Source organism: Apodemus sylvaticus, chromosome 16, assembly GCF_947179515.1.
Source record: "Apodemus sylvaticus chromosome 16, mApoSyl1.1, whole genome shotgun sequence".
NCBI classification, from domain to species: domain Eukaryota; kingdom Metazoa; phylum Chordata; class Mammalia; order Rodentia; family Muridae; genus Apodemus; species Apodemus sylvaticus.
In genome coordinates, this window is record NC_067487.1 from 47221354 (window position 1) to 47233660 (window position 12307).

General features: G+C 41.4%; 1 protein-coding gene across 1 annotated transcript; it reads right to left on the minus strand.

Annotated features, from left to right (window-relative positions):
- Positions 1-2246: 2246 nt before the first annotated feature.
- Positions 2247-11535, minus strand: Esm1 (endothelial cell specific molecule 1). Its single transcript, XM_052159953.1, has 3 exons — positions 10978-11535; positions 7301-7453; positions 2247-3903 (listed from the first exon to the last, which is right to left on the minus strand). Exons 1-3 carry the CDS (start codon positions 11276-11278, stop codon positions 3803-3805), a joined length of 555 nt encoding a protein of 184 aa, XP_052015913.1. The 5' UTR covers positions 11279-11535; the 3' UTR covers positions 2247-3802.
- Positions 11536-12307: the final 772 nt, after the last annotated feature.

Consider the following 12307-nt stretch of genomic DNA (forward strand, 5'->3'; position numbering starts at 1 on the left):
ACTTCACTGAATTGTCTCACTGACATCACCTTCTATCTTTACCTTCTTTTCTCACAGGTAATCCTGCACCTTGAATGTCAGCTCTCAGTTACTGAGTGGGAAGGACAGAAAGAAACAAACTGCTACTAAGTAACTTCACAATCTTGCTGTAGGCTTATTGCCTTCAGACCTTCCCCGACAGCCTTCTGGGAAAAGCGCTCATCTGTGGTGCATTCACACCATTCAGACAGGCCTCCATCTCCTCTTCTCCAATCCCCTGAGGCCATTTCAGTTCAGCTGTTTCTATGGGGGACACATGACACGACTGGCCATTCTTCTTCGACGTCTTTCTTTCCATCGGAACAATCTACCTTATAGCTTCCTGACTCTTCATCTTCTACCGCCATCCTTTTTGATGACCTCCTATCTGTCCTTACAAAGGCCCCCAAGCATCTTCATTGTCATCTGCTTGTTTACCTTCTGAGACATTGCCTTAAACCTGGGATCCTCCTGCCTTCGCCTCTTTAAACCCCTAGAGTTCAAAATTACTTGGACAGTTTTCACCCCCTTTTTAAAAATAGTAAACCAACCAATCAAAACACTCCACGGGTTTTAAAACTGGGTTTACATTGCTAGGAGGCGTGGTTCATGCATGCATTTAGTCCCAGCACTTGGGAGGCAGAGGCAGGAGGATCTCTGTGAGTTCAAGGCCAGCCTTGTCAACATAGAGAGTCCCAGGACAGCCAGAGCTGCATAGTGAGACCCTGCTTTGAAGACAAAACACAACAAAAATTAGGTACAACAACTGCTTAGGAAATACAGCAACCAATTCATGATTGATTGGCTTGAGTTGCAGCTTATTTCATTTCTAAGCATCTAAATGTTCCTATAGCAGCCATTATCAAAGGTATGGTTTCTAGAACCTTGAATTACCTAGGTGATTAAAATGGGCCCCACCTCAAATTCTACTGAATTAGCAACATGTGGCCTACTGAAGGTTCCAGAAGGTTCAAGAGATGCTAGCTTTTGAGAGTCTACACTTAAAATTTAACAATTAAATTACTCTACGCTTAAAATTGCTTGGACATTTCAGCCCTCCCCCCTTTTTAAAAATAGTAAACCAACGAACCAAACAAAAACTCCACAGATTTTAAAATTGGGTATACCTTTCCAGGAGGAGTGGTTCTCTATATAATACATAATTTTTAAATGAGATATTAGGCCGAGTGGTGGTGGTTCACGCCTTTAATCCCAGCACTTGAGAGGCAGAGGCAAGCAGATTTCTGAGTTCGAGGCCAGCCTGGTCTACAGAGTTCCAGGACAGCCAGGGCCACACAGAGGAACCCTGTGTTGAAATAAATAAATAAATAAATAAATAAATAAATAAATAAATAAATAAATGGGGTATTAGGTAAATGATTAGGGTAACTAAAAAGGAGGTAGCTGTGTGCTGTTTGATTACATTTGTGGGTCCTCTACCTCCATTTAAATGTCCATGGAAGAATAAAAGAGAGTAGAAACAGAAGCCTTTCCAAACTGCCTTTTATAAGAAGTGACAGTCTAGTCAGGCTAATACCAGTACTGTCCTAAAGTTATTGCTTGCACTGGTGAGGCTCTCAGTGTCTGGAAGGCAAGGGCTGGATTCTGTGAATCCGAAGATTTCAGGGCCCCTACTATCAGAATTAGCCAAAAGACTACAGAGCAATTTAGGATACATGAATTCTAGCATACGGGGTAAAAGTTGTGACTCTGGGACCTTAGAAAACGTGGCTGAAGTTAGAGTTGGTAAATCCATTCTTGCTTGATTTGGTTATGGTCACAGTGAAGATTTGTAACCTTCAGTCAGTTAACAGACATATGGGACAATCATTTGGGATTTTCCCAATGAACCTGGAATCGAGTGTAGAGGCCGTTTCATAGAAATTCTTCTACCGTCCAAGAAGGAGCAAAAAACAAAAAAAGGATTTTTGCTGAGTTCAGTATCTGAATAACAGTGAAAGAATCATCACTTAGCATCCTTGATATTACTGGTATAGCCATATCAGTTGTGTATACTACATACTATATAGCTAACTTAACACACTAAAATGTGGGTTTTGTTGGTCTTGAATTAAAAGAGAGACAGAGAGACAGAGATAAAGAAAGAAACAAGTTTAAGGAAAAAAAAACCCAGAAGTGAATAAAACTGTAAAAAGGTTGGCATATATGGGCACTCACTTTTCAGGAGGGTCACAGTCTGAATCAAGCAAAGAAAACCAGTCAACACGGAACAGTTGTGCCATTTTTATTGAACAATAATACACTGTTCTTTAAAACCAAAACCTAACATTACATTCAAGGATCTTCCCACAAGTACATTCACAACTCTGTTGGCAAAGTTTGAGAATAAAATATAAGTAAATAAGGAAATACTTCTTAAATAAGTTCTTCACTCCAAATAAAATGCTCTGCAAATATCTCCCAGCATCAGCAGTAAAACAGTTCTTCTTGTGCTAAGGTCCTCCAGGTGTAAGCTCAGTTCCATTCATCAATCAAGTTTAAAAGAATAAAAAAGAAAATAACTTAAAGCTGACACATTTCCTAATGAAAATTAACTTTCCTTTCTCAAACCGTCTAAAAAGTTATTTTTTGATTTAAATTTTAAATTCACTCAAGATATAGCATTTTTTAAAATTTTCAACATTGTATAAATCCAGAGTAACTACATTTTTATTACTATTAGTGCAATTGTTAATAACACAATTTCCATATATGAGTGTTTGAGAACCCATTTTAAACAACAACATTAGGGTAATTTCTCTAAGATGGTGAAACACATGGGTGCTGGAAATATTTAAACTACAAGATTTGTTTATAAAAATACATAAATATTCACCTTCACCCTGTTCTGTCCTTCAGGAAGCAAACTACTTTCTAGATCTGTCTCAAGGTCCACAGTGTTTAAACCAGTGACAGGAATATAGTGATGGGAATATATATATAGTCATTCCTCTATCTGCCTCCTCTGCCTGCCCCATCCCATCAGATACAAGGAGCTGGAATAATCGCATTTCCATTCAAAGCAGTTGCTCAGATTTCTGTGAGCTTCCAATATCTCACTTCCTTCAAGGCTTTTCTGATCTTGTTTTACTTCCTCCAATTAAAACAATATAAAACATTTTAAACTGTTACAAGGATGAGTCAAATATGAAAACCCCTACTTTACAACCATCCCTCTGTCTCCTACTTCTAACTCTTCTTCAACCTGTATCTCAATAAGAACGTGTACCCAAGTCAATGAACCCCCAGTTCTTCAGCTTTGAGTGGATTACACATTGACTGTAAAACCATCTCAATTGCATATTAAGTTCCTTGGTGATTACACACACACACACACACACACCACACACACATACACACACACACACCACACACACACACACACACATACACACCACACACACACACACCACACACACATACACACACACCACACACACACACACACACCACACACACATACACACACACCACACACACACACACACATACACACACCACACACACACACACACCACACACATACACACACACAACACACACACACACACACACCCAGGCACACACTTAACAGATCTATATGAATTTAAATATTTAACAAATACCTAAAAGTGTTCAGTCATATGTGTTTTATGGATTGTGTATAGCCTACTTTTTTTTTTCTGAATCACACTTGATCTCCATAAATTACATGTCCACAGTCTATCTTCTAGACGGTTCTTAAAATGTTCGCTGAATGTTGGTCACTAAAGTGAAGCCTTCTCTTGGCAAATCTCCGCCAGGATCAGCGTGGCTTTAACCATTTCATCACAGAGGGCCGGGCAGCACTCGGTTCTCCAGCCTCTTCTCTCACAGCATTGCCATCTCCGGATGCTGCGTCACGCTCTGAAATCAGAAGGCACACAAATCAAAACATCTGCAAATTAAAGATCAAGCGTGGATTTGTATTATTTTGGTTTTATTTTGTGGTTGAATTTAAAATAAATCTTTGATTCAAAATCCTCTATCCACTCTACTGAACAGCTCAGAACCACTCTTCCAGCCAAGATAACATCCCCACATCATCATTTCTCTATGCACACCTAGCGCCACTTCCTCCTCTGGTCCACATGTAACCCATCTCTCCCGGACATTATCTCACTCTATTCCTAAAATTCCAGCTTAATAAAAGTAGGACTTCTTGCATTTGCTCTCTTCCACTTTCACCTGTGTTCTCAGCATGGATAACAATGTTTGGAGCATGATAGGTGGTCACTACAGACTCAGGAAATGATCAGATGCTGCAACAATAGATCTCTAGAAAGAATTTTATGTTAACTTCATGAAAGATGAATTAACTTATCAGTATCACTCAGGTAGGCAGCTCTCTTTTCTAAAGGTAGATCTTGCCATTCACATGGGAAAGGCTTATAAGATTTAGAATTTTTTTTTTTTTAGAATGAAATCTGCTCCTAAGAGGAGTGACACATGCTTGTGTTCACAGTTTACATCATGAAATAGAATGGAGCAAGATTAGTGTGGTGTGGCAGATAAATGGATAAGGAGCATTCCTAGCTTGAAAAAAAATGGGACTCGGGAGTTTCCATTCTTGGACACTGGCTGCCAAAAATATAATAAAAGTTAAAACTGAGATGGATAGGATCAGGAATCCCACCTGCCAAGAGAAAGATAGCTAGCAACAGGTAGCAATTTGTAGAAGATCCCACCTAATTGGGAGAAGCTATGATAGTAGACCTGGGAGTTACTTGATTTGTTCTCAAAGGGTGGGCTCAGATGGGTTTGCAAAGTGCTAATGTGAACCCTTTGGCAGGACTGAGGAGCCATGCTCTTCCCTGTAGACTCTGGAACACAGGCAAATGCCAAGTAGACAAGGCAAGGGCAAACAGGGCAGCCTGACCATATCTTTCAGATACTCTTCCCTTTCTTGTGAATCTAAGGTTCACTAAGATTACCTGAATAAAAGATTTTTAAATATCATGAATCCAAAAAGAAAGAAAACCAACTGATTTCCTCTTACATTTTTAGTAAAAATATCCATTCCTAGCTTTCAATGAAACTATTTTTGTATAGCTTAGTATATAATGACAATCCAGTAATACATAACCTTCTAGAAAAATTTTTAATTTATTTATTTATTATATGTAAATACACTGTAGCTGTCTTCAGACATACCAGAAGAGGGCATCAGATCTCATTACAGATAGCTGTGAGCTACCATGTGGTTGCTGGGATTTGAACTCAGGACCTTCAGAAGAGCAGTGTGTGCTCTTAAGCACTGAGCCATCTCTCCAGCCCTAGAATTTTTGTATAGTAGCCAAGACATCAAGATCATTTGCAAGCAAACTAAAGAGAGTGGCAAACTTCTATGAACGAGGCTGCACAACCAAAGGGAACCTGCCAACGGGTCATAGCAGGAGGGACTTAGGTATGTCAATCAAGATTCCCCATCAGGGAGACTGTTGGAAGCAGCCATCATAGCCTCTCAGACATTCCATTCCAGGTACCATCAAAGGGACACAACAAAGTGATGAAGATGTAGTTTGATAGTAGAACACTCATCCAGAGTACACAATGCCTTGCCTTCGGTCTCCAAGACTACAAAAATCAACCCAAAACAAAGCCAGCAAAGACCTGCAGTACAATTAAATCCTGCCCTTCAGAAAGATTCAGACATCCATTAGTGGAGGTCCAAAGGTTATTTCTTCACAGTTCTTTGTAACCATAGTCTTAAGAGAGCAAAACAAACGTTGGGAGTGATGCATGTCTAACTCCCAGCGTTCAGAAGGGAGGGGCATGCACTGCTGTGAGTTCGAGCCCAGCCTAGTCTACACAGTAAGTTCCAGGTCTACTAAGGTTATTAGTGAGACTCTGACTCTACTTTTAAAAAGAAGAAAAGATAAAGGAAGCTGAAAATGCTTGAGGCTGCAAGGTAAACTGAGAAACTAGATCTCAAATCTCTTTTATAAATAATTGCTTCAGAGCACTTCCAGATCTGAGAGAGAGTGAGTGATTGGTGGTTTCCAATTATAGTTTCCAGGTACTTGGAAGAACGTGAGGAAGAAGGAAACTTGTGAGTCCTGGGCTAATCAGAAGGTTCTGGAACGAGCTGGATTTGAAACACTAGATACGCTGACGGCCCTGAAGGGACTTGTTTTCATGTGTTATATGAAACTCAAGTAAAAAGCTATTCAAGTCTTAAATCCCCTAAATCCCCCACCTTTTGCTTTGTCAAAAATTATAAAGATAAATCACATGATTTAATCTGTTCATAGTATTCCAGTTTCCAGACTCAATGTCCAGGAAGCTATTCATCTAGTAAGTTAAAATTTGATGTATAAGATCAGTCATACTTAAAACTATGAATTGACTTAAAAGCACAATATCCAAAGATGGTAACAGAAAGAATAAGTGCATTTGCTAAATTTCCCATGCAAAGGGCCAGAAGTACAACCTAAATAAAGTGCATTTGAGTGACTGCTTCCCATCTGGAGGAGGTATAGTTTATTAATATTAATGGGAAGTTATTGTGGCTAAATGTTGAGAGTTTAAGAGTGAATTTTGTTTCCTCCAAATGACCCCTTATAACTGCATGATCATGAACCCTGTCTGTTTTTTTTTGTTACTTATGGAGGGAGGGTTATATGTACAACCACACAGGCTGGACCTGTCAGCTACACATAAGCATTGCTACAGTTTTATCATTCCCTGGATCTCACCATAGAGATTAATTCTTACCAGCTCCAAAATCCATAAACCCACTTCTATTCCACTTTATTGCTTCTATTTGATAAAGGAAGAGGAGGAGGGAGGGAGGAGAGGTAGAGGAGGCAGGAGGAAGAGGAGGGACAGGAGGAGGGGAAATGGTCTGTATCTTTTATTCTGGTTCTTACAGTTGACCCAACAAATACCTCACTGCTCTCTTTCTGTGTGGAGTTGGGAGAGAAATAGTTTTGTCTAGTGCGTCCATAAAACAGATCACTAAAGCGTTCAAAGAAGGTTGCCTGAATTGGTTGGACAGTTTTGTTTTGTTTTTTTTTAAATGGCAGATTTGTCTTTGTTGGTTCATTAAAATTCGATAGACTTTATGAGAGTCCATAGTACCCTCAGAATTATCAATGAGACTTGGTCTGAAAATAGCAAAAGCTCCCAAACTCAAAGACTGCCCATCTTTCCCTGAGGAAAACAAAGCAGACAAACCCGTTTAGACCAACACCAAGTTCTACCCTTAGATTTTACTGTGATCCGAACTGAGACCAAGGTCACCACTTAGGGCTTAGCTTACCTGTGTGGGAGGCAGGCGTCCTGCTGGGCGACTTGGCTGCCGCATACTGGAAGAAGGGAAAGTCCAGACATCTCCCGGTCACCCTGTCACATATGCCCGACTGGCAATTGCAAGTCTCTTTGCATTCCATCCCGAACGTGCCATAGGGACAGTCTGAGGGCAGAGGGAATGCTGTTTAAGTAGAGGGTTCCAGTCTGAGGGCAGAGGGAATGCTGTTTAGGTAGAGGGTTCCAGTCTGAGGGCAGAGGGAATGCTGTTTAAGTAGAGGGTTCCATCCTCCCAGCCTGGTGAGAGATAAGCTTAGGATTTGACTCAGTCTCCTGGACATTGCCTGGTGCAATTACTCCTCACTAACGCCAAAATTTGAAAAGTTGAAAGTTGGAGTCATAAATGCAAAACTACATAGGAAGACCAGATAACACCTGTCTCAGTCTTAATTAATGAAGATCATGATTCAAAGCTTACATAACAAATCTCCTTAGACCAGTCTTTAAAAAATCTTCCCTCTCTTTTGTCTTTCTTTTTTTCTTCCTTCCTTCCTTCTTTATTTTTTCAGTGTGTGTGTGTGTGTGTGTGTGTGTGTGTGTGTGTGTGTGTATGTGTGTACAGGCATGTGTGCATGCATGTGCCTGTGGACCTCTTTGTATGTGTGTCTATATGTGCAGGTATGTATATGTGCATGTGCCTGTGAGCCTCTCTGTGTGTGTGTGTGTGTGTGTGTACATGTTTGGAAGCCAGAGCACAACTTGTTGCATTGGTTCTTTCCAGTGTGGGTTCTGGGGCTCACATTTCAGTTGTCAGGATTAACAACAGGTGTCTTTCCCCACCGAGGCTTCTTGCCAGCCCCACCCTTCGACCAGTCTTTATTCTATTTATTTTCTGCACAGATGACACAGATTTTCACAAATTTTCTTGGGCACAGCTAAGTGAAGATGGGAAATTAAAGAGATATAAGCATTACCTCCTCAACTAGTTTGATGGGTGTGATTGAGTCCTTAATCTATGAAACAGCTTACTGTTTCAAAGAGCTAAGAGGCCTGTCAGCCCACCTGACCACGAAATAACCAGTCCCCAGTCTGCTCCCACAGTTGTAAAATTTCTTATCTGTCAAAACAGCACTAGGCATTTACTAACTCCCCCAGCTGTTAAGAGATTCACTAACCAAGCTCTTTGCAAAGATAAGATGCTAAGAGAGCAAGAAACCTCAGGATGTGCACACCAGAGGGCTTGCACACCTACCAACAACGAGGAGCTCTTTCGGAGCTTAATATTTCATAATCAGTATTTAATACTTAGACTAAGACATAGTGCAGTGAAATAAGGAGGCCTGTCAGCTGTGAGAATGAATGTGTGGCATAGCAGTATCTCAGTAGGGTAACTCAGCAGAATCTGTATAGAAAGCACGATAGTTCTCAACCTGTGGGTCCTGACCCCTTTGGCAACACACTATCTCCAAAAATATTTACATAACAATATATAACAGTAACAAAATTATGGATATGAAGTAACAAAAAAAATAATTATATGGTTGGGGGTCATCACAACCTGAGGAATCATGTTAAAGGGTTGCCGCAGCAGGAAGGTTAGGAACCACTGGTAGAAGATGTATTCTTTTGCTCCTCTACAATCCCATATGTTGTGAGGGACGGCAGAGTTTTAGCCATCCTGCAGTACACCAAATGATCATGACTAATATGTATCAAGTTAGGAGACTTAGCACTGTCACTCAAATGATAGAGGAATCTGATGTTGGTCATCCTTCGTACCCTGGGAAGAAAAGTCCTTAAGACTGATTTGGGGAAAACTCTCTGGCAGAAAAGCACAGGGTTAGGATGTGACTGTCTTCAGGGAAGCTCAAAACGCAAATCTCAGCCCACTTCCCAGTTCCAGGTCCAAGGCAGCTCCTATTGTGCTGGGTGCTGATCAGAACATTCCAGAAATAGGTGCTGGCTGCCTGGTTGCTAGCAAGCAACACGGGATCAAACATCTAAATGTTAAAAACAAACAAACGAGAAAACAGCCCCGCACATCTGGACATCCAAGCTGACGTAGTCTGGTCTTCGTGTGACTGGAGGAGGGAATTCACCTGCGGCAATGGAGAATAACTAACTCCACAGGGAAGGTGGTGAATATGCCTATGATTTCCAGCAGCAAGACAACAGTTCCAAGCTGAACTCACCAGGTATGCGGAGAATGCCAAAAAGAGCAATTCAAAATAGATTCTCAATAGCATAGTTCACTAACCGCTGCCTCACGGCCGGGTGTTTTGCTCTGTGCCACTGTCCATTCATAACCACATTTACAAAGGTGTTTTTATGCCAAAGGAAAATCAGTTCCCCCACATGCACTCACTGGCTGTTTCATAGGCCAGGGCTGCGTTAACCACTTCCTCCCTAATTTCCTTATGTGAGGTGCTTTTCTCTTAGCAGATAAGCCCTGTAATTTCCAGAAAGTACAAAGCCTATTCAGGAAAAAAAAAATGGATATGTGTGTTCACTGAAGAAAATAGTTCCTTACCAGTCCACCTCTTGTTGGTCTGAATCAAAAAAACCAACAAAAAATCTATGCAAAGAATACAATCTCTGAAATCTTTCTAGAATTTATTTCTGAGCCTTCTGCAGGTTTTGGAGACTAATAGACGGCTAATTTATAAACTGTTTTCTAAAATGAGAATGAATGAGATGATCTTAATTCAACATGAATGTCATCCAGTAAAGGTTGTAATTGTATTGAGTATGAGTTATTTAGAAATTTCTCGGAACTTGGCTTTCTGATTTTCACAGCTTCTTTATATTATGCAACTGGATGCAGGAATGGACACAGTCTTTTTATCACAAGAGCATATTGTGATGAGATTATAAGGCATCTGTGTATACAGACTTTTAAATAACCTTTTCTTTTATTTTTATACACTTAAAACAGATTTGAAAATAAATTCCACAGATAGATCAATGCATCATTTAGTTCTGATTTCTGACTTAATTATAATTTCATTTCTTTTCTTTAAATCTATAAAACAGCCACCTTTTTAAAAACAACAACAACAGACTTTTAGGTTACTTTTATTTCTGCTTGTCTTATAACATCCGCTACTTTCTGACCAACTGAAACATTTTAAAAGTAAAGCTAGGTTTATTTTATACTTCAGGGGACCTCTCACAAGAACACGAGTTATTTTGTTGGCTGACTTAAGCCCACCTTACGCCATAAATCACACTAGTGTTCATCAGGATCACTTGAGCCTGAGCGAGCCGCTCCTCCGGGTGAACTCAAGATCAAAGGCTAGTGAAATCTGGGGAGGCAGAGACGGCTTTAAGAGGTTATCTCAGGAGGACCTCTGTAATCCTTCGCTTTCAGAGGAACAGACACCTAAACCACCATTTGTAACAGGCTACCTGTCAAGATTCTAAAGCCTCTCAGAAAAAGAAGGCATACGAGCTCCCACTGCAACTTTCCTTCTCATCTGAAGGCGTGCAGTGAACAAGGATGCTGCAGTCCTTGTGATTCCTGCTCGCTGCTTTCCAATCCCCCCTGCAGATAGCCTTTTCTTTCTATCAAACGGACCACCTGCATCCCTGCATCCTCCCTCGCAGTTCAAAGGAATGCACCTCCTCCTCCGGCTGACTAAAAACCCTCCGGGAGCCCTGCACAGTGGGAAACCAGGAGGTGCTCTTTACCTTTGCAGATACCAAACTCGTCACCAAAATCATCCTCCTCGCTGTAAAAGTGACACTTCAGCCCCGGACCACACTTGACCCCGTCCATGCCGGAGACTGTACGGTAGCAGGTTTCTCCAGGCCCCGCAGCGCACACCTGACAGCAGCCACAGTCATCTAGCACTGTCCTCTTGCACCGCAGGCTGCTTCTGCACTCAGTCTTGTCACAATGTTCCGGGCAATCCACCGCATATTTGGCGCTCCAGGCCATGCCCAGGTGCAGAGGTACCAGGAGTGTGGTCAGCAACAAAAGGCTCTTCATGGCTCGCAGCTGGCTCCCGCTCAGCTCCCTGCCGTCCTGGTCTTTGCTGGCGGGAAAGCAAGCCGTCCAAAGTAGTAGCTGAGCTTCTGCCTACACGTTTATGAGTTTTATACACTGTGTTGCCCGCATGCTTCGCCGTCATCAATTTCCTCAACCCAGCAGCAGCGCTGTGCTCCTGCCAGCCTCTCTTGTTTTAGTTTATGAAATCCAGGATGAAGGCTGGATTAACACGCCGCTGCCATCCAGGAATTGAAAAGCCCAAGCTGATGTCATCTGTTATGTTTAGGTGGTTGTTTTGCATGAGGGCTGAAAAACTCCACTCACATCCGTCTCAAGGACTCAAGGACAGCCGAGAAGGGGGAATAACAACGAAGCCCCTTCTGCACAGGAATTGCTCTGCCACCAACGGAACGCTTAAGATGTAGCTTTGTCTCAGAGTCCCTTAGCACTGAGGACACTGATACAGACATGAATCAAACCAGAAGTGTCTATCAAGTAAATAATAATAACAATAATAATAACAACAAGCATTTAGCATTTTTCCCCAATAAGTAGCTATGAGATCATTTGGAAGAAGAAATAGTTATATTGTGCTTTTTCAAGACTTAGAAGAAGGAAAATATTTGGATAGAAGTCTTTTAAAGACATCCTCCTTCCTCACTCGTTCCTCCTCCGTTATTTCTAAAACAATTTATGCTATCCACGTTCAAGTCTATCCTTGCTGTTGCTGTGTTGAGTCAGACCTGCTGCAGATAAGCGTTTTCTTTAATCAATAGAGAAAGAGACAGAGACAGAGAGACAGAGAGACGAGAGAGAGAGAGAGAGAGAGAGGTAAGGTTGTTCTGGCATTGTTTCTGAATTACTCAGTTCTGGAAAAACTTATCAGTTGGACTGGTCCTGACCCAAGCCCCCTGGGTAGAAGGCTCATCCATCATCGAGTCTGTGTGTCCAATGACCGCATCCTCTCACCTCCTGGCATCTCTCAGAGCTCTTGCTTCAAACTTCCCAAACAAGGCAGTAAGCCCAAAG

Coding starts and splice junctions, on each gene's coding strand:
- Esm1 (XM_052159953.1), bottom strand. CDS start 11,278: ATGAAGAGCCTTTTGTTGCTGACCACACTCCTGGTACCTCTGCACCTG. Junction 7,454..10,977: donor CGAGTTTGGTATCTGCAAAG/GTAAAGAGCACC, acceptor CTCTGCCCTCAG/ACTGTCCCTATGGCACGTTC. Junction 3,904..7,300: donor GACGCCTGCCTCCCACACAG/GTAAGCTAAGCC, acceptor TTCTGATTTCAG/AGCGTGACGCAGCATCCGGA.